This window comes from Mus caroli, unplaced genomic scaffold, assembly GCF_978045245.1.
Source record: "Mus caroli unplaced genomic scaffold, Mus_caroli_1 scaffold_9, whole genome shotgun sequence".
Lineage (NCBI taxonomy): Eukaryota > Metazoa > Chordata > Mammalia > Rodentia > Muridae > Mus > Mus caroli.
Window position 1 is genome coordinate 10,625,558 of NW_028227264.1, and position 22,872 is coordinate 10,648,429.

The 22,872-nt window shown below is 45.4% G+C and overlaps 1 protein-coding gene and 1 long non-coding RNA gene across 5 annotated transcripts in view; one reads left to right on the plus strand and one right to left on the minus strand.

Annotated features, from left to right (window-relative positions):
* The window catches only part of Phactr2 (phosphatase and actin regulator 2), a 283,559-nt gene extending 274,638 nt beyond the window's left edge, over positions 1–8,921 (minus strand). For 3 of the 4 annotated variants that reach the window (XM_029482383.2, XM_085842653.1, XM_029482382.2), the window contains exon 1: positions 8,481–8,921. In XM_029482383.2, coding sequence (XP_029338243.1) covers positions 8,481–8,703 — 223 coding nt within the window. In that variant the 5' untranslated portion in view covers positions 8,704–8,921. The remainder of the gene's footprint in view (positions 1–8,480) is intronic. The other variant, XM_029482381.2, reaches the window with a different exon arrangement.
* Positions 8,922–9,012: 91 nt separating this feature from the next.
* LOC147002564 (uncharacterized) lies at positions 9,013–15,737 on the plus strand. The gene is made up of 2 exons (XR_015048509.1): positions 9,013–9,101; positions 15,617–15,737. It is a non-coding gene; the product is annotated as an uncharacterized LOC147002564 (long non-coding RNA).
* The last annotated feature ends 7,135 nt before the right edge of the window (positions 15,738–22,872 follow it).

Sequence of the window (22,872 nt, forward strand, 5' to 3'; positions counted from 1 at the left end):
AGGTACTGAGAGTTCTAAATCCAGACTGATAGAACTGACCCACTAGGCCTGGTTTAAGACCCCAAAGCCCACCCCCTCATGGTGCACTCCTCCAACAAAGGCACATCTACTCCAATGAAGCCACAGCTCCTAGTAGTGCCACTTCCTATGGATCTATGGGGGCTATTTTTATTCAAACCACCACATTGGGTGTGGTAGCATGCCGTTGTAATCTCAACATTGAGGTAGGTAGAGATGGATGGATCTCTGAGGCTCATTGGCCAGCCAGTCTGGCTTAATGGAAGAGGTCCAAGCCAAGGAGAGGCTATCTCAAAAATAAGATGGAAGGGGTCATTGAGATGGCTCTGAAGGTAAAGGCACTTGCTGCCAAAACGGATGTGCTGAGTTCAGTTCCAAAGACCTACATTGTTGAAGAAGAGAACCAATCCCTTAAAGTTGTCATATGACCTCTACACAGGTACCATGACCTGTGCACACACACACACACACACACACACACACACAAAATTTATATTTAAAGAAATTTAAAAGCAATATTTAAAAATAATAAGGTAGATGACACTGGAGAAACAATGCTCTCCTGACTCTGTCATTCACATGCACGAACACACATGTATACATGTGCCTGCACACACACATACATTAAAAAAACACAGACAGACAGACACACACACACACAAAAGTGAGAGGTCACAATTGATCATAAATATTCTTAAACAAAGCATCATGCTGGGAAGTATTGGAAGTCAAAATCTGATGTGACCAGTAATATTATGACTGGAATAAGCACGCACTCCTCTGATATACCAACTATGAAGAAGAACTTGCTTATTAAATCTGGATGAATTCTCTGTCATCATCACCATGCCTTTCTGTCCACCAAGGCTTCTGGAGTAGAAGTTTAGAATCTATGGTGTCTGGTAGGTTGAGGAAGAAGAGCTTGTAATACCTTAATTATTGATGTGTAGGCCGCTTCAAGGGACGTTACACATCTACAGGAAGACAAGCCAACAATCAGGTAGGCAAGACTACATGTAAACACTGGAGAAAATCAGAGACATTCACTTGGCTCACAACAACAAATTACATATCACATATAACTCTGTGTGTGTGTGTGTGTGTGTGTGTGTGTGTGTGTGTGTGTGTGTGAGACAGACTGACAGACAGACACACTTATACTTCAGATATAAGAGCTGCTGATCCAAAGCAAAGTCCTGCCTGTGCCTTTGACATTCTTGAACCACAGTCCAGAGACCTAAAAGGACTCATTGATCTCAAAAATAAGATAGAGTCACTGAGATGACCTTTCTCATAAGATGCAATTTTCATAAGTCTTAAGAGTCTTCCTGTTAGGAGACATGAGTTATTTTCTTTCGTTATTTTTCTCTCCAAGACCTCACAGAGGCACCAAAAAACTTGCAAGGTAAGGTTCATAAATGTCAAGAGTTAGCTGGTTGGTCACAAAGTAAGTTAAGACACTTTTCTAAGGCAAGTCAGTACAGCCTACTGCTTTGTGCAAATTTCAGCCTCTGTGATCAAAGGCGATGACTCACACACTGAGGCTGCCTCCCCGTTTTGTGCTGTTTTCTTCTCTCCCGAGTTTCATTGTATCTGAAAGTACACTTGAACTTTGAGATGCACTATGGTCCTTACATACAAGTTGTGCTCATAACTCCAAGCCTGGGTATTTTTCAATTAAAAGGGTGACTCTAATTAGTGATTTCTGACTGGTACTACTGGCTTGGAATGTTGCTAAACCTTGACCTGTTAGATGTGCCTTAGAGTGGACAGCCAGTTGGCTAAGGACTTGAAAGAATTTTCTTTTTTTGGCAGAAAAACTTCTGATTGATGTGTGTGTGTGTGTGTGTGTGTGAGAGAGAGAGAGAGAGAGAGAGAGAGAGAGAGAGAGAGAGAGAGAATTCTTGTGTAGGTGGGTGTACACGTGTGTGTGTGTATGTGTGTGTGTGTTTGAGCAAGAGCATGCATGTGTGAGTATGTATTCTTGCGTGCATGTGTGTATTCATATGAGTGTTCATGTGTGTAGACATGAGTGTACATGTGCTGTTGTGCACATGTGGAGATCAGAGAGCAGTCTCAGGGGCTGGTGCTCTCCTCCTTCTGTGTTTGTGAGAGTTTTGTTGAATTCCATTGCATATGCCAGGCTAGCTGGCCTGCACACTTGTGGGCTTTCTCCTGTTTCCACCACTCAACTCACAGTAGGACATGAGAGCACACTGGTTCTCAGTATGTGTCCAGCTTTTACGCTGGTGCCAGGGATTTAAACCTGGGTCTTCCATTCCCTGAGCCATGAAGTTAATCCAGAAGAGTTGTCCATCCTGACGCTCTTGCTCACAATGGTGTATTTGAGTTTTAAAATATGATGTAGTTTTCTCCTTTTTGGTGGAGGTGGTGGGGTTCCCTGAGCTCTTTCTATGAGGGAACAGTGGGTGCTCCAGCACCCTGAGACCTAGGCTGTGTACTCTGAAGTCAGGAAGATGTGGTTCTGGGTCCAGGATTTCTGTGACACCCAATGGCTGCCCTCCTCCACCTTTTAAAAACCATTTTCCCTATCTCGAAAGGGAAGGTCGCTGTGAAGGTGAAGCCTGGTGGTGTGTGCAGCCAGCTCAGGACTGCATCAGTCACAGTTTGCTGCCTTCTCACCCTCCTTTGCCACACTCTTGGATCTGGTCCTAGCAGAGCATTCCATGATTCTGCAGAGTCCCCGGGTCTGGGATTTCATCTGTTCTGGCCTCAGGTGGGACAGAGAGTCATTACTTCCTCTCTACAAACTGTCTCCTGTGGCTGCGGCTCAGTGAGCCTTGTGCAATAGGCCCCTTCCCTGGAGGCTCTGGGGAGCTCATGAGCAGCTCTTGAAAAGGCAAACAGACTCATCTGCTTGGTTCTTTTTCACGTAAGACATCTGAGAATCAAAACTATAGTGCACATGCACCCCCAGACACACACACACACCTACACACACACACACACACACACACACACTCACACATACTTTAGGCTACTTTTTGACAGATGTTTAATGCTAAAATATCTGACCTAGTTAAGCCATTCATCAGTTCCATAAATATCAAGCAGGCACTTGTATGTACTGTATATATCAGGTCCTAAAACCTAGGCACCAACAATGCAAAAATAAGGAAAGCTGACTTCTGTTTGTGAGTGTCTCACAGTGTATGCAAGGTGAGAGACTCCTGCTAATGTACCTTAACCAGCCTTTCAATAGAAGTATGCCAGATGACACACTTTACCCAGAGCCTTAAAGTTCAAGATCTGTTTCTCACCCTTTCACCCCCACAACCATCCAGTACGCAAGGTGTTACGCTTACTAATCATTTCCAGGTCAGCTATGAGGAAGTCAAGGACAGGGAGGGAAGGAGCATGAGCAAGATCACAGAGACGATAACCACAATCTTATTTCTCTCTCCCATGCCTGTGTTCTTCCACTGTCGTCAGGGCCTCCAGTTGAACATGTAGAGACACATTCAGAATGTATTTCCATCAGATTCACAAATACCACTACCAGTGTGTTCCTGTAACCAGTCAGACACTGCCACCTCCGAGCCTGCCCTCGGCTTTCCTGCTACATCCTTCTCTTCCTTCTTTGCATCAAGCAAAGCCAAGCAGCTTCAGGTCATCTTTGGTCATGCCGGTTGTTTCGGGCTTTAATGTGCTGATTCTTTTTCCAAACACTCCCTTCCTCCATGTGTCTATTTCCATGTTTGAGTTCCACTTTCTGCAGAAAGGGGGTGCGGTGAAGACCACGGTTCTACAGTCTCTGGGAGATCCTTCCCAGGGACCTTTCCCAGGCTATTTTCACAGCTTGTACTTTCCTATTGTGCCATGTTTAGCTTACTGCCTGCCCCTTTTCTCCCCACTTGATCATGGGTCCCCGAGGGATGCCTCTGCCGCCTCTGTCTTGGGTCCACTAGCTTTGACCTAATTGAATAAATACATGAAGCATCAAGGTATGCTCCCATGCCTAAAGTGCCTCTTGCAGCGCATACAATTCAGAATAAATGCCCAGCTTCACACCAGTCTCTGGGCTACAATAGAGGAGTGGTGAGCTCGACTCTACCTGTAGCAGGCACCTAGTTTATAAATGACTCCCACCACAAGGTAACATACCACCCATACTGCATGATACATGGCTTTGATCCATGGACAGACACTGTCTCTGGTTGCCATGCCCTCTCTGAAGAGCTTTTGTGCTTTTAGCCTTACATCCAAGATTATAGAATCATATTCGCTTGCTCCCATATGCCCGTGTCTGGAACTGTGTCTGGCACACAGTGACATCAAGAATTACCATGTGAATAAAAGAACAAACAAATGGGTAGACAGCATCTATGCTCAGTCCAGTTAAGTGGACACATGTGGGTCCTGGAACCTCTGAAACCAGCTGAAACCAGCTTGGGATTGGATGGGCTCACAAGGGAAGCCAAACATCAGGCTTCCCTGGGAACTATTATTTTCAGCCTGCTATATGAGCATGCTTCACACAGTAGGTTCTTTCTTAAGAATTTGAACAGAGAATCCTTCCCCAGACAACCACAGACTCGAGCGCTCACAAAATGAAGGGTCTGGGTGTCCCAGGGGTGGGTCTTGTGTTCACGCTGGGAGTTACAACTGACTGAGGGAACTCAAGCGAGGGCAAGAAAGGCTCCAAACTAGAGAGGAAGAAAGCCTGCCATTGGAGAGTCAGGCAGAAGCTGTGGACCCACTGAGGTCAGGCCAGCCTTAATAACGTGACAGAGAAAGAGGAACCAGTTGCCTAAATTCTTCACAACTCTCTTGTTTTGGGCCCACGTCAGGTGCATCCTGACTGAGGAGAGACCCGTTCATTCACAGATGAATCAGGTTTTAAAAACAAGCCAAGATGGAAGGCACACCTTCTGTCTAGGCAATAGTTTTCTGGCCTAGCTCTAAAGATAAAAGCAGTCTATTTACTCAAAAATATTTGGGTCTTTGCTCATTTTGTATGGATTTTAAATTAAGAAGTGATAGCTTTTGCTAACAAGCTGCATGTATTTTTGTGTGGAAAAATTAGCTCCTGAATCCAAAAGTAAATAAAAGCCCTTAAACTCTGAGATACTTTCATTTAGAAAAGTTGGTAAAAACCCAGGATAAGCAGGGGCTCTTTGGATGTCTCCATACACCGCTGGTCCTGAGAAGGCCTTTAAGAATGATTGGCACTGATGGCTCAAAATGCAGCAGTTAGCAATTGGGGGGGGGGGGGCTGAGTTTCAAGGTTGGACAGGAAGCTAGGGCAGAAGGTGGGATGATGGATGAAGACAAGAGAGTGTGGTCCTTTGTCTTGGAGTGGTTATTGTCTGATAATCCAAGAAGGGAATCTTTCTTTGTATTCATTCTCCTCTCCTCTATGGCTTTGCCAAAGATGATTTCCCTTCTTGTTTGATGCTCATCCAGCATCAAGGGCTAACATCAGGGAACTAACTCATTATCTGAAGTGATCTCACAGGAAGAACTCTTTGACAACTAGCAAATCAAGACTGGAAGCAAGGGAAGATGCTTGGGAGGGTGTGGCAGAGGGAGAGAAGGAAGCGTGTGCTGCAAGCCTCCCTTTCCTTAGGCCAACTCTGGTTGCAATGTTCCAATATTGCATGGCAAAAGAAATGGCAAGTTTCCAGTTTGGCTAAGCCTTCCAGTTACCCGATGCCCAGGCTGTACCTGATACCAGTCAAGAGCAAAATCCCTGAGGTGGACCCATCCAGAAACTGTTTGCTGGTTATTCTCAGTTTCCCCAAGTGATCCTATGTATAGTTAAGATTGAACCTTGGTGTCTGAAATAAAGACTTCTTAGGCTATAAATTTGAAAGAAGAAGAATATGAAGATGAAGGAGAAAGAGGAGGAGGAAGAAGAGGAGAAGATGGAGGAGGAAAAGGGGAGGAGGAGGAAGAAGAGGAGAAGAAGGAGGAGGAGAAGGAGAGAAGGAGGAGAAGGAGAAGGAGGAGGAGGAGGAGGAGGAGGAGGAGGAGGAGGAGGAGGAGGAGGAGGAGAAGGAGAAGGAGAAGGAGAAGGAGAAGGAGAAGGAGAAGGAGAAGGAGAAGGAGAAGGAGAAGGAGAAGGAGAAGGAGAAGGAGAAGGAGAAGGAGAAGGAGAAGGAGAAGGAGAAGGAGAAGGAGAAGGAGAAGGAGAAGGAGAAGGAGAAGGAGAAGGAGAAGGAGAAGAAGAAGAAGAAGAAGAAGAAGAAGAAGAAGAAGAAGAAGAAGAAGAAGAAGAAGAAGAAGAAGAAGAAGAAGAAGAGAGCCTGGGCAATCTTTCAGATCAAGTAGGTGTGCCTGGGAGGGAGTGAGATTAGAAGCCGGTACTGCTGGTCCAGAGACTGATTCTGGAAGTCATAGAACCCAGCTCTAGCATGCCCAGAGTTTCTGGTAACAGCCAGGAAATTGGGTCTGCTTCAGAGTCAGGTCAAGGACTGTTGTCATAAAGAGATTAACCGTGTAATTGTGCTCCTAAGATAGCTTGGGCATGTCAGCCTGCTCAAAGCCTCTGGCTGTCATGGGAAATGCATTAGGGATGTGTTCATTTGTTGTCCTCCTGATTCAAAGAAAGGTGAGTTCGTGCTTTTATCCAGCCTTTTCTTAGACCCAAAGCTCAGTTCTGAACATGAGATACAGGAAGTTCCCTGGAAGAAGTTCACTGTCCTACCTGAGCACTGACATTCTGAGATGCAGGGACAAGTGACTCAAGAGCTGCCACTTCCTTTTATCCATTATATGACATAGGGAAATTATATTCCTTGGAGAGTGATAGCTGCTTCTGTCACTGGTGCAAGCACATACATGCACACTTAAACGGTGCCCGCTGCTATTGCCAGCATGCAACTTTAATTCCTAACCTTACAAATAAAAACCTGAGACAGTTATATGTGTTTATTTATCGTCACCAGCTAAACTAATACTCACTTCTCTCTTTGGATCTTCGGAATGGTTAATCCTTTCATCTTTTAAGAAGTCAATCAAGATCACCTACAGCTCCAATTCTGTTTGGCCCCAAAGAGAAGGCAAAAACGTTTTTCCAAACTCAACACTTTTCACAGAGTAACTTTTGGGGTGGGCATCTCACTACTTAAGCTTAACGATCTGACTTGCCTTTGTCCAAGGTGATCTCCAAAATCAGATCAGAAACACCGTTGATGCTTCTTTTGACACGTTGGGTAGCAAAGATCATAGCGTAACGTAACAGAGGTAGGTGGCTGAAGTGGAGACAAGGGGCATTGAAATGTGTGCTTTTCAAAGCAAGAACTTGGCTTTGGTTGAATGAGGTTGCTTTCAAGACTGTGAAAGGGTTTGGAGAGGAGGCTTAGTGGATTGATGAACAAGGCCTCCGACTTCTCCATGCGTTCTGAGGTGTACCTGCGTGCGCGCATACACAAATAAACAAATGGGGAAAATCATCAAGGAAGGCATGACCCCAGACCCCAGAACGTGGGAAAAGACACCGCAGGGAAATGTGGAGGTGTGCAGTTCGCATTAGCAAGCATTTTCCTGAAACTGGCCATTCTCATGCCCTCTGTCCTTTTCTAGTTCCCATGCAGCAGTCACATGTTGAAAATTATAAAAAACAAACAAACAAAAAACCAACCTTGAAAACTGTTGGACTTAAAGACAAAAGTTCTTCCAGTTCTTGGGATACTTTAAATAATGACAATCTGCCTAATGATATGCCATACCATCATTCCACGCTGACCACTGAGACAAAGTTAAGCAATTAGTCCTCCTTCACTTACCGCAGCCTGGGTAACAATGGGTCTCAGTGAAGTTCCTAGTTGTCGCCTGTCCTTAGAGGACACAGGACACAGGCTTCTCTCTACAACAGCAATACTGGCCCTAGGCTTTCCAGAGAACATTACAGCAGATACACACACAGCCAGGCCTAGCTCTCATTAACACCTCTATGGCTTTTCACAGTCAGGGAAACTGGATTCCCTTATCCTGTTACCAGCAACCCCCTCCCGACCCGCTCCAAGAAATCTCTATTTCAGAAGTAGGAGTGAATAAGGTTACCTTTCAAGCCCTGTGCTTACCCATGAAGTGAAGGGACCACACCCTTCCGAAGGACCACAGTCCCATAAAAGACCAAATAGCCCAAGAACCAAATTAGCCCGAGACCCAAAGCCAAAACCGGTGCCGCCTGGCGCTGCACAACCAAGCAGGAGTCCAGGGGAACCCGCGAAAATCGCGCTGTGGGCACCCGCGCAGAAGAGAGGCGCACCCACTCGGGCGCACCCACCGGTCGCCTGCCGCTCAGTCAAGGGACACCAAGCCTTTGAAGCCCAGCAGGAGGTGGCGATGTGGGGACTACAGCTTTCGCCCTTGCTCTCGTTCCCTAACCCCCACGGCTGCTCCCGAACGTCCAGGGAAGATCGCCACACGGCGATCCTCACCTGCTGGGGTTAGCTCTCTCTGGGCCACTCCGGGCCATTCAGAGCCACCCTTACCTGAGCCGGAGATGTGGACTCTGAGCGGGCGGCCCCGGCTGGAGGCTGACGACAGGTCGCTCTGGGAGCGGCCACGGGGACTCGGATCCCCGGGAAGCCAGCGCAGGGCAGGCACCGGTGGCCCGGGAGCCTCGGGTTCGGGATCCAGAGCCTCCGCCGCCACCGCCTCCTGGCCCGCTGACTGGTCGGGGGACATCTCAGGACTCCTGCTGGCTTCCGCCATCTGCTCTAGGCTCCAGGAGGGAGCAAGCTCAGGCAGGGTGGAGCCGGCGCAAAGGGCTGCGCTGTCCGCCGCGGCCCCGCGTGGAGCCCCTGGCCGGCTGGCAGGGCGGGGAGTCGGCCGCAAGCAGCGGGGCGCAGCGCGGGAGGAGGAAGAGCACAGAAAAGTTTGCACAGGAAGGAGCCGCCTACAGCCGGCTTTCGCTCCCGCGGGTGACAGCCACCGGCCTCCGAGCCTGCCACGCTCGGTGCCCCAGAACCTGCTCAGGCTGCTCCGCCCCCCCCCCCCCCCCAGACGCGGCTTCTCTATTGAAAGACAGGGGTCTGTCGCCTCTGGCCCAGAGCGGCTCAACCAAAGGGTCTCAGAGAAGTGGAGTTTTAGCTGCAGAGCTGAGATGCAAGGTCAGAGTTAACAGCCTCATTTGCACTTGGTCGGCGAGGGGTGGGGACAGGCGTGCACACACCTGGCTGTCTTGTAATATAATAGGACTAGGACCCAATGACTGTCATATGTAGTTTACAGGTGCAAAACACCGGAGCCAAAGGGCACTGGGTTTGCAAGAGGATTCCTGGCAGATCTGGAGTCGCTTGTGAAGTCTGGTCCTTTGATCCTCCCTGCAAGATTCACCTCTTGCCCTTGTCAAAGCTCATCTCTGTCTCTCAGAGCCCCACATTCTTGGGCTTCCGTGTATACTGGGTCAGACTCAAAGGTCGTGGTTTTTAAAAAGATCAATCTTTTAAGGGCTGAATTCGTGTCACAGACCTGAGGTTTGAGTGAATGCTTTCCAAAGGAAGAGCAGCCGGGATGCCTGGCAAAGGGGACGTTGGTTTTGATAATTGAAATCTCAGCTTTATCAGTTACCCAGATAGATCCCCAAGTAGAGGCTGGCCCAGAAGTAAAAAGCTGTAAGCTAAGTAGCTGACCATCTCTGCAAGTTCCTGACAGTGGAGGCCCGTTGCTGGGCTTCACAAAGACACCATAGACAGCGGCAGGAAGAGAAGGAGACAGAGAGGGGAAGGGAAGACACAGCCATCACAACGCCACGCCCCCTTTCCCCTACACACACATTCACACATACCTCAGGTTCGATTTGTATGGAGTATTTCATCTAACAAGAAAATAAGCCCATGCTTAAGGTAAGAGAGAAACGAGAACCAAGAGAGGAAAGCTAGAAAACACAGACATGGAAAGGGCCTAGCAACTAGGTCACGCTGTTCACAGTACAAGCTGTTAAAGGCTTTTTTCTCACAGCAACTCTGTGGGGGTGGGGTGGGGGTGGGGTGCAGTGGGGTGGGTATTGTCACCGTCAGCAGAAATCGTCTGGACTTGCTTTAACTCTTTCCTGCTAACAAAGTTTGCGAATGGGCACTACTCCAGAACCAGGTGAGATGGCTAGGCACATAAAGGAGCTTGCTATGGCGAGCTTGAGGATCCAGGGTCTATCCCTGTGACCTACAAACCGGAAGAAGAGAACTGACTCCCTCAAGTTGTCCTGCAGATCTCTCTCTCTCTCTCTCTCTCTCTCTCTCACACACACACACACATACACTAAATTATGTAAAACAAAGGATGGTACTCTAAAAGTACTCCACTTTCTTGGTTTCTTGTGTGGTTTAGCAGAAGAGAGGTCTGTGGTTTCAGAGAGGGCAGTGGTAAGGTAGCAGGGGGCACTTAGAGGTTATACTTAGCCCAAATAATCACCCTTGGATTGTTTTGGATCATAACTAGATTAGTCCATGAGAGTATACCTTACAATGTCTACTTACATTACAATGGAAAACTTACATTACAGTGGAGCGTGTCACCACTTTTGCCAGTTTGTCATCCACTGTGTCCCACACCTGCTCTTGGGATTGTCCATATTCCAACGGTGTCCTCTGGTGTTCCCTCCCAGCTTGCAAGCCAGTCTTCGTTCTGGAACATGCATTCCAGTTGACTACGTAGGAGACACAAGGCATCTCTCTCCTGTTGCTTGCTTCATGAGTGTGCATACATCCTTCAGGCTCTGCCTCTCCATCCTTTGGTCGATCTTCTGTGTCATCTGTCAGAGATAAATGGCTCATCCAAAGCTTTAGAACCCAAGAGTATAACCTAGTATTTCTACATTAGCCACCTGTTTAGCAACTCAGCACTTCAAGTTTTATTTGAGAAATGTCTCTGAGTACCTTTTGTGGGACCAGGCAGTGTGTTAAGATCTCTCCCACTATACTCTTCCCTCAGTTTACCCTCCTTCATTCCCACACCGTTTCCACACAACCATTCCTGTGTCCTTATGTTCTCTGTTTTCTGTGTATTCCCTTGTAGCTGTGGTGTGACTTCTGACACCACTACTTTGTAGAGCAGTGTTGGTAGCCATCAATTCAGAGAACCAAGATGTCCATGCATAGGAACTTCCTGCTGTTGCTTGATCTGACTTGAAAGCACTTGAACATTGGCTTTTTTCTGGTTTCTAGAATACTCGGCTCCCCTGGTGTGACTCCAGTCCTGTCTCCTTCCCACACTCTTGCTTGGATTGCTTTGAGTTGCCTGTAGTTTGAGAAACTGTCCTTCATATCTTTGCCTTTGACAGACTTTGCCTGGGAAATCCTACCCATGGCTTTGAGCTGTGCAGAGATGAGTCCCCAAAGGCCACTTCCATCCCAGTCTTGGCCCAGGATCTCAACAATTGGTGATCTATGGGCCCTTTCTTCTTTGACTTCCTTCCTTCCTTCCCTCCTTCCTTCCTTCCCTTTTTCCTTCCTAACTACCTTGCATACACACACACACACACACACATATATATATATATATATATATATATATGTATATATATATATGTATATATATATATATATACACACAGATATATATATATATATATGTATATATATATATATATACACACATATATATATACACACACAGAGACACACACATACATACATATACATGAGTGTAAGTGCCTGTACAGACCAGAGGTTGTGATGGTTTGTATATTCTTGGAGCAGGGAGTGGCACCTATTGGAGGTATGGCCTTGTTGAAATAGGTGTGACCTGTTTGGAGTAGGTGTGTCACTGTGGGTGTGGGCATAAGATCCTCACCCTAGTTGCCTGGAAGTCAGTCTTCCACTAACAGCCTTTGGATAAAGATGTAGAACTCTCAGCTCTGCCTGTGCCATGCCTGCCTGAATGCTGCCATGCTCCCATCTTGATGATAATGGACTGAACCTCTGAACCTGTAAGCCAGCCCCAATTAAATGATGTTTTTATAAGACTTGCCTTGGTCATGGTGTCTGTTCACAGCAGTAAAACCCTAACTAAGACAGAAGTTGGTACCAGGAGTGTGGGGTACTCCTGTGACAACCTGACCATGTTTTGGGGAGGACTGTGGAAGGACTTTGGAACTTTGGGCCAGAAGATTCATTTGGTGTTAAGAGCTCTGTGAAATGTTGTATAGGAGCTTGGAAGATAATGTTGAGAACAGTGCAGAAGATGGAGGTCTGGCTTGTGAAATTTCAGAGGGAAGATTAAAGACTCTTATCAGGGCTGTTGCTGTTTTGTTTGTGAAGATTCTGTGGTTCTGGTTAGCTGGGGCTGAAGAATCAGCTGTGATTAACAAGATACCAGAACTACTAAAGTTTGAAACTGCATTACTGGGACTATTGATGCTGGTTAGCTGGAGCTAAGAAACTAGCTGTGATTAAGAAGAGACCAGCATCATTTAGGTGAAATCATCTGGGAAGTGTTTTCTGAGAGCACAGAGGCTGTGTTTCAGAGATAACCAAGGTTTTACTTCATGTTGCAGCAGGACTTGGTAATGTGTAAGAGTCACCCAGATGGTACTGGTTTTGAAGGCATGAAGGGGTCATGCAGAACAGCTGAGGCTCAGCACTGTGAGAGGAAGTTTTTTAGTGAAGCCCACAGTTAAGAGACTTTGAATTTTAAAGTATTTTGAATTTGAAAAGATATTGGATCTTTTAAAGGGATTGAACTTTTAATATGTAAAGACTGTGGGACTTTTAAAGTTGTTTAGATCTTGGGGATGAATAAGAAACTAAGGGTTGAGGCCTACTAGTGTTGTGTTTGTGTGTCAAGTTAACAAGGGGTCAACTGTACTGGCTAGTTTTGTGTCAACTTGACACAGGCTGGAGTTATCACAGAGAAAGGGGCTTCAGTTGAGGAAATGCCTCCACAAGATCCAGCTGTAAGGCATTTTCTCAATTAGTGATCAAGGGGGGAGGTCCCCTTGTGGGTGATGCCATCTCTAGGCTGGTTCTATAAGAGAGCAGGCTGAGCAAGCCAGGGGAAGCAAGCCAGTAAAGAACATCCCTCCATGGCTTCTGCATCAGCTCCTGCTTCCTGACCTGCTTGAGTTCCAGTCCTAACTTCCTTGGTGATGAACAGCAGTGTAGAAATGTAAGCGAAATAAACCCTTTCCTCCCCAACTTGCTTCTTGGTCATGATGTTTGTGCAGGAATAGGAACCCTGACTGAGACAGCAGTTAATGCTAAGAACCATGCTAGATCACTCTTCTGGCTCATTTAATATAGCAGGACCTCTCAGTCACCTAGAGCAGTGCGATATAGCTGGTCTCTAGTCAGCCCACTCTGGGGAATCCCTGTTTCTGAGTCCAGAACTTTGAACAAGCTGCTATGCTCACCCAGCTAACTCATTTACATGAGTTTAGGTGATTCAAACTCACATTGCAAGAGTTTTAATCTTTTAACCATCTCCCAGACCCTTTCTTTGAGACAGAATCTCATGTAGTCCAAGTTAACATTTAATTTACTATGTAATCAAAGATGACCTTGAACTTCTGACCCTCTGATCTTTACCACCTGGGAGCTGGGTTTACAATTGTAAGCCACCAAACCTTCTCCATGTGGCACTGGGAATCAAATCAGGACTCTATGATTTGCAAGCATTCGACCACCTGTGCTTCACCCTCAGCCCCAAGCCTCCATTCTTGACATTTCCTCCACGCTTTGAAGTCAATAATATATATATATATATATATATATATATATATATATATATATATATATATATACCAGAACTGAACTCTCTCTGACCTGCTTAGTCCGTTCTTGACACTAGGAATCTTCCACCCCCTCTTTAATTGCAGTCTTCATCCTTTATTTTTCTCACATGGATTTCTCTGCCTCTACAGGCACTTTCTTCTGCTCCACCCTCATCACAGGCATAGAATCATCTTCTAACAGAGCTCACGGGGCCTTGCTGCTCCTCAGTGTACAATCTTTCAGGAAGGCCTTGAGTGTAGTCAAGGGATGCAGTATGTGTGAAGTCTTAGCTTCGAGACCCAATATGAAGCAAAAGAAATAACTGCGTTGAAGACAAGTATCCATGACATATGGGTGACGTTTTCTTTTCTTTTTGGCTGTGCTAAGCAAGTGTTCTGGAGTCCTGCCCTAAATTCTGTCCTTGAAACAATTATGCTACAGAGCAGAGAATACACAATCACTGCAAGGACAACGTCCAGGACAGCGTTTAGACCCCACTGTAGTTCCTGAATAACATACACCTTGATTTGCTTTGTTTTGTTTTCCACCATTATACCTTTGTACTCCCATTTCTTGGCTTTCAGGTATCATTTCCCAATCTTCCTAATTTTGCCTGACTGGCCATTACTATCCTCCAACCCTCAGGACATATGTCCCTACATGAGCAGCTTTGCTGATTCTCCCTAGCCTTCCTGTCACCCTCAGTGCCCCCTACCTCCACTCCCATCAAGGTTCCACAATCCCATGTATATTTCTCTCAGTGTCCTTTCACTTGAGATTGCACTTTAACAAGGGCATGAATCTGGCTCCCTTGCTGCCTCCGAGCCTCACAGCTCCAAAAAGGCTGATTCTTGCCTTGGTTTCTCTAATGCCTCTCTGGTCTCAATGAATCTCGCAGTGAAGTGTATTGGGGATCTAGACATTAACAAGTAATTGCTGATAAATCCATGGTAACTGGCAACACTGAACTGTAGATAGAAGGTGACATATAAACCAGGAGGAGTTGCCTAGACTGTCAGAGGAGGTTGCTTAAAGGATGCACCTTAGGACAAGTTACACAGATAATTGAAGAACTGGGCTTCTTGGATATTGTAATGCCACAAAAGAAATGAAGATACAATGGCATCTGTCTTAGGGTTCTATTGCTATGAAAAGATATCATGACCAAGACAAGTCTTATAAGGACAGCATTTAATTGGGATGGCTTACAGGTTCAGAGGTTCAGTCCATTGCCATCATGGCAGGAAGCACAGCAGCATGCAGGGAGACACAGTGCTGGAGAAGTTCTTGAGAGTTCATCCAAAGGCAGGCAGAAAGAGACTATCTTCTGCAGGCAGCTAGGAGGGGACTCAATTCTGTACTGGGTGGAGCTTGGGCATAGTCTTCAAAGTCCACCCTGACAGAAACACATTTCCCCCAACAAGGCCACACCTCTTACTAGTGTCACTTCCTCTAGTCCAAGCATATTCAAATACTTGAGTCTGTGGGGGTCAAATCTATTCCAACCACCACCCCATCACATAGAGAAGGCAACCTCTAACGCTCTTTTGGTCTGAGACATCAGAGCTCTATGAACATTGGTTGAAGGTGAGGCTGAGTTTTGCAGCATTTTCCCATATGGAATTTGCCTGAAAAACCTAAAAAGTTTGGTCCTCATGTCTTTCCTTCCCTCCCTTCTATTCTTCTCACTATAAAAACAAACGCATAGAGCCAGGAGTGGTGGCACCCACCGTAGTGGTAGCATTCAGGGGACTGAGAAAGTAGGATTTCCAAAGATCCAGCCTAGCCTAGGTTGATACACTCAAAAACAAACAAACTAATAAGTAAATAAAAAGATGACAACCTGATCCATCAGTATCTTTTGCTTCAATTTTAACGTGTGATGCATATGTTTGATTTGTTTCATTGCTTTAAAGATCGAAGAACCTGTCTATCAGCTGCCAAGTCTGAAGACTAACATTCAGTGAAAGCTCATTCTACCCTCTAAGACATTAAGGAAACATGAAACACGATTATTTTTTTTTTTAATTCATCTAAGTCGCTTTTAACTCATCATTTTGAAGATCACCCCAATGACATTTTTCCGGAATCCAGTCCTCTTTGGACCAAACAGCGACTTTCTGAGCTCATCAGTTTGGAAAAATAGGCCGGCACTTCCCTGCTGCAAGTCAACCACAATGGCGCTTCTGATTCTCTCCCTCTGCCATACAAGGCAGGTAGTTCTGAAATGGCTCCTTTTGTTTTGTTTTGTTTTTTCGAGACAAGGTTTCTCTGTGTAGCCCTGGCTGTCCTGGAACTCACTCTGTAGACCAGGCTGGCCTTGAACTCAGAAATCCACCTGCCTCCGCCTCCCGAGTGCTGGGATTAAAGGTGTGCGCCACCACACCCAGCTCCTGCAATGGCTCTTGTCACCTACTCTAAGCCCAGCCATAGCCGCTTTGATGAGACCTCCAAGGTGTCATCTACAAAGTTCTTAATGCTCATCAAAGCAGAAGGCCATTCAGTCAGCACAGCCATACAGGGAATGCTATTCAACAACAGGAAGAGAAGACTTGCTACATCATGGGAAGAACTTTGCATTCCACTCGGTAGAAGACGCCTGGCCAAGGATGTACAGCTTCATATTGTACTGTGTAGTTTAATTGACATTTGTAGGGAAAAAAAGAATAAAAATAGATTAATAGTTGCCAGTTGCTTGGAAGTAGGGAATAGGATGACCTTTGGGAACAACAGGACTGCTCTGAAATGTGGTTGTCATGGTGACCACTTACCTGTATTTGGAAACTTGCTCCTGGAAAGAAAGTAAAGGGGGAAGGGAATCCAATTTGGTTGCTTTTCTTCCCTCTGGGAACTGTCCAGCCTGCTTTCATCACTGGTGGTGTGTGTGTGTGTGTGTGTGTGTGTGTGTGTGTGTGTGTGTGTGTGTGGTGTTGTTGTTGTTGTAGTTCTATTGTCATGAGGGTCTGCACTCCCAAGCGAAAGCTTTAGACGTACGGAGGTATTCCTGTGTGGCCTGTGGGAAGCAACTGTCTGTCTCCCTCTCTAGAACACAGACAGACCTATCTCCAGCTACATGGGAATTGAAGGGGGAGGGGAGGAAGAATAATGATGAAGTAGGGTGGTTTGGGGTTTACCACTAGGTATTTGGTCTGTTTTCTTTTAAGTTCAAATTTCCCAAGGAAGGGGGAATAGCTGAAATGACCTTCAATCCCCTAGTGAGAGCGCACCAGCAGAAAAATAAGCCAGAGTAACTTCGTATTACACCTCTTGCCTTACTGCCTCTCAGTTGCATTCCACCCCAGGATTTGATTGCCAGGTTGGAGTCTGTTTTGTGAACTGAGGGTGCTGAAGTAGAGTACAGAGAAGAAGGCTGAAGAAAGGCAACTGAGGTATTAGTATTTGTGGATTGACTGAGTTAAAACAAAAGAAGTTTCCTTCGCTCGTGGTTCAGAGGTACACGGTCAAGGGGGTCTGAGATGGCAAGATGACATCAGATGGTGAGAGCCAGAGAACCACGCTGAATTCGTGGGCCTCTTCTGGTCTCTTTCCCTCTTCTTATAAAGCTATTAAAATCAAATCATAGGAGCTCTTCCCGAGTAACTGTACCCAAGCCTAGTGTCTGCCCAGTGGCCCCATCTGCAAACACTGCAGTCAGATGAAGTTTCCACCTCCTCAGTTCCTAACAATGGGGATTGGATTGGAAACATGATGCTCCAGGGAGAAGCACATAAATCCTGTGCAAACCATAGCAACAGACTAGCAAGGCAGCCTCCACGCGTCACTACTCAGAGGCAAATAACTTGTATGATCTGCTCAGAAACATATAGAAGGTGATTGACTTAGCCGGACTGGTCAGAGAAGGCCTGTCTAAAGAGAGAAGCTACGAAGAGACTAGAATCACAAAGCCTCGAACACACCAGGAGCACAGAGGTAAGAGTTCATGCTAGGCTGAAGGAGCAAAAGCTTGCTGTAAGGAGCCAAGGAGGAGAGCCAGTAGGGCTTGGGTGTCATGAGAGAGTCTTGAGCTACAGGTGACAGAGATGTCAGTGAGCATACATCCTCTAGTTTAAGAAGAAGTGGATGGGGGATTTGAGACAGGAGAGTGACATAGGCCAGGCCACATTTTAAGTAATTAATCTAGTGTTGGAGAGATGACTCTTGATGCCTTTCCAGAGGTTTGATTCACCAGTATACGGTGGCCCATAACTGTATGTAACTCCACTTCCAGGGGTTCTAACATGCTCTTCTAGCCTCCAAGGGCATCATCTATACAAATGGTATGTAATCAAAACATACATGTAAAAATTTTATATGCACATATAAAAATTGCTTTAGATTTTTATTGAGTATTTTCTTTATTTATATTTCAAATGTTATTCCCTTTCCCAGTCCTCTTCCAATAATCCCTCCCTTTACCCATGCTTCTATGAGGGTGTTCTCACTCCCACCCTCCTGCCCTGGCATTTCCCCTACATTGGGGTAAGGGCCTCTCCTCCCACTGATGCCCAACAAGGCCATCCTCTGCTACATATGCGGTCAGAGCCATGGGTCCCTCCATGTGTACTCTTTGGTTGGTGGTTTAGTCCCTGGGAACCCTGCAGGGTATGGTTGGTTGATATTGTTCTTTCTGTGGGGTTGTGCACCCCTTCAGCTCCTTCGGTCCTTTCTCTAACTCCTACACTGGGGACCCAGTGCTTAGTCCTATGGTTGGCTGTGAGCTTCTGCCTCTGTATTCGTCAGGCTTTGGCAGAGACTCTCAGGAGACAGCTATATCAGGCTCCTGTCAGCAAGCACTTCTTGGCATCCACAATTGTGTCTGGGTTTGGTGGCTGTATATGGGATGGATCCCCAGGTGGGGCAGTCTCTGGATGGCCTTTCCTTCAGTCTCTGCTCCACCTTTGACTCCATATTTGTTTGTATTTTGTTTCCCTTTCTCAGAATGACCAAAGTACCCACACTTTGGTCTTCTTTCTTTGTTTCATGTGATCTGTGAATTGTATCTTGGATATTCTGAGTTTGGGGGATGATATCCACTTATCAGTGAATGCATACCATGTGTTTTCTGTTGTGACTGGGTTACCTCACTCAGGATATTTTCTAGTTCCATCTATTTGCCTAAGAATATCATGAAGTCATTGTTTTTCATAGCTGAGTACTACTCCATTGTATAAATGTACCACATTTTTCTGTATCTATTCCTCTGTTGAAGGACATTTGAGTTCTTTCCAGCTTCTGGCTGTATAAATAAGGCTGTTATGAACTTAGTGGAGCATGTGTCCTTATTACCAGTTGGAACATCTTCTGGGTATATGCTCAGGAGTGGTATAGCTGGGTCTTCAGGTAGTACTATGTCCAATTTTCTGAGGAACTGTCAGACTGATTTCCAGAATGGTTGAATCAGCTTGCAATCCCACCAGCAATGGAGGAGTGTTCCTCTTTCTCCACATTGTCACCAGCATCTGCAGTCACCTGAGTTTTTGATCTTAGCCATTCTGACTGGTGTGAGGTGGAATCTCAGGGTTGTTTTGATTTGCATTTCCCTGATGACTAAGGATGTTGAACATTTCTTTAGGTGCTTCTCAGCCATTCTGTATTCCTCAGTTGAGAATTCTTTGTTTAGCTCTGTACCCCATTTTAAATAGGGTTATTTGATTCTCTGGAGTCTAACTTCTTGAGTTCCTTGTATTTATTGGACATTAGCCCTCTATCAGATGTAGAGTGCTCTAGATTCTTAAATGCTAGGTCAGTGAGGTGGTTCAGCAGGTAAAGGCACCTGTCCCTAGCCTAATGCCCTGAGTTCAATCTACAGACCCCACACAGTAGAAGGAGAGAACTGACTACCACAAGTTATGTTCTGACCTCATACCCGTGTGTTCACCACCTGCAACACACATAAATAAATAAACATTAAAAAAAGAAAAACAACAGAAACAAAAACAAATGCTGATAGGTTGCAGGTAGATGGCAAGAGAAGCAGGTGTCACATGAAGATGTTTTAGCTTGACACTGGATTTTAAACTTTTAAGGGATTAAAAAGGATAGCAACTTGTTTTATTCAGTAACTTCTGAGACAAGACATAGCTATAATAATGATAATGATAATAACAACATAGCTATAATAATGATAATAATAAATAGCTGTGTGGCATTGGCACGTGCTTTAACCTGAGTTATGTGGTGTGGTCAAAGCTGTGAGCATCTGCTCATTTACATGCATAGCACATTTCATCCTTCTAAGGCTGTACAAGACAGACACCGCATCGCACTAGTTTACTGCTTAGCACTTACGGCACAGAAAGAGGAGGCTGTCCCAAGATGCAGAGCTTACAAGCAGCTGCCTCAGGAATCCAGGCTCCAGAGCTCTGCAAGACATACCCTATCACATCTTTTCTCATTCAGAAGCTGTAGGGCAGAAGGCCAGGCCTACAGAATAGCATATGGTGTCCTCAAAGGTCCCAGATACATCTAAGTCTTAGTCCATCATAACTGCACCAGCAAAACTCCATGTAAATTAGTCTATAATGTGTCTCATTTCCAAAGCATTCAGAAAAAAAATTAAGCATTCCTTTGGAACATTCATCAATAAGACACCCCAATAAAAAGATGGATTAAAGAGTTAAACACAAAGAAACCATGATGCATAATGCAATCAAATATAGATAGAAAACACTCCCGAGGAAATGAGAATTCACACAAAGAAGTAACAAGTATTTGAATTGCTTCCCTTGATAATCTTTCATTTTTATGAAATTTATTCGGAACAGCACGGCAAGTAAATGCCATTCCCCAGACTGTATGCAGTTTGCACTCGACCTCACAGAGCATCAGTTTGCACCCTGCTCAATATGAGCTATTACCCACCATGCATTGCTGGCATGCCATACTTTTAAAAAAAAATAAATTGATGAGAAAAAAATCTTAAGTTTTCTTGTTAGATTAGCATTTTGTTTTGTTTTGTTGTTCGAGATAGGGTGTCTCTGTGTCACCCTGGTTGTCTTAAAACTCACTCTGTCGGCCAGGGTGGTCTCTAACTCAGAGAGCCACCTGCTCCTTCCTGGAGTACTGGGATTAAAGGCAAGTACACTTAGCTAGATTAGCATTTAAAATAAGATCTGATGACTGAATCTTATGTGCCTAGTCTCCCATGTGGGTGAACTGGATAGCCACAATCGGTCTCTTTCAGTCCTCAGGGATCTTAGCCTTATTGATTGATTGTACGAGCACTTCAGCTATCAAGAAGACAATAATTATTTCGTATTTGTAGAAAATGAACTTTGCCCCTCCACTGTCACCTCTCAGTTTCCATTTTACATTTTTTGCTGCTGTTGCTCCTGGACTCTTTCAAGAGAGTGATTCCTACAAGGACAGTACTGCTTGCACATCACCCCCACTCACCACCTTGCTGACCGCTGTAGCTCTAAGAGCTCCTCTCAGAGTTACTGTTAGCATTTCTTCTAGGCTCTGCCCAACTGCCAGGTACATTCCTAGCTTGCTATAAAAGGACCATTTTGTCCTCTGTCTCTGTCTCTGTCTCTCTCCCTGTCTTTCTCTCGCTCCTCTCTATCTGGCCTTTCTCCCTCTCTGGCCTCTTCCCCCTCCCCCTCTTTGTCTCTCCGAGAGTTCTTGACTGGCCTCTTCTTTCTCTCTCCTCTCTTCTCTGTCCTTCTCTGTCCTCTCTCTTTCTCTGCCTCTTCTCTCTTCTCATCCGCCGCCCCTTCTCATGTCCCCAAATAAATTTCATTCTATGCTAGACCCGTCATACGGCTGGTACCTCAGTGAGGATATGTCTTAGTGTGGCCTGCTAAGGCACCCCCTCCCACCATAGCACACCACATTTTAGAAAACATATAAGTCATATTATGTTAATTCTGTCAGGTGAGAAGAAGACCACGACCACAATTTTGAAGCCAAATTTGAAGCAAGATTTATTAAATACTAGCCAGGACCAAGGGCACTAGAAGGTCCATACTTGGGATTCCCAGAGAATGACCACAGATCACATTAGCCCGGTATTTATAAAGGAATAAACCCACAAGGTTACATACTTTCTGCCTTCATCCAATAAGGAACAAGCATGGATCCCAACATACTTCCTTCCTATGTACCTCCTGCCTACATATAATTAATGATATACAGCCTGTGCAGTTGGTACAAGAAACCTTGCTTACAGAAGGGAAAGCACGAGGCTTGTTATCTTACATGAACAACAAACCTCAGCGTTCCAGGGAGTTATCTGACCCTGGGCAAGTGGGGCTGATAGGTTGGAAACATTTTTGATTTATAGATCTCTTAAGCACAGTAATTAAAACTTAAAACATAACTTTAGGCCTCACAAGTACACACAGGTAAAGGTGTTAGAACCCAGTCTATGAATAAAATTATATGAGGAGATTTCTGAGACCTTGTGAGAAATCTCCAAGTAAACAAGACAAGAGTTTTGTAATGGCTCCCTCCATAGCTTGGGTGATACTTGGATTGTGTTTTTGTGCTCTTCCTAGGGATAATAACAGGAGTGGGTTTCACTTCAATTACCCATCATCTTACCCATCGTTAATCAGAATGACGTTTCCAACCGTTAGTTATCCTGTGTGTAAGCCCATGTGACCTTACCCTCATAACTGTTTGCAGCCTAAACTTATGTGACTTTGCCCTTGTGACTGTATACAACTTTGAACTCCACTGAACTAATCCTGCTTAGCCTCCAGATATAAATTGTCTGATGCCCTGAATAAAGCTGACTGTTGCAAGAGACTTTAGTCTGACTCAGTTTTAGGCTCTGCTCTCCCAGGTTCATGCTGCCAAATATAGTGGTAACATTAAGTAATTTTTTCTTCCTGTCTGTCTTCCTCCTCCTCCCCCTCCCCCTCCTCCTCCTCTTCCTCCTCCTCTTCTTCCTCCTCCTCCCCCTCCTCCTCCTCTTCCTCCTCTTCTTCTTCTTCCTCCTCCTCCTCCTCTTCCTGTTTTTTTTTTCTTGAGATCAGATATTAAACAGCCCAGGCTTGAACTCACTATGCAACCAAGGCTGGCCTTGAACTCTTGGTTTTCTTGCTTCTACCTTCTAGTGCTCAGACTACACACAAGGATTATCATGTCATTTTCCTCCTCCACCCAATAATGAATTTTTTGAGCCAGAATTTTCAGGGGAAAAATGCTAATAATAAACAGTTTTTTC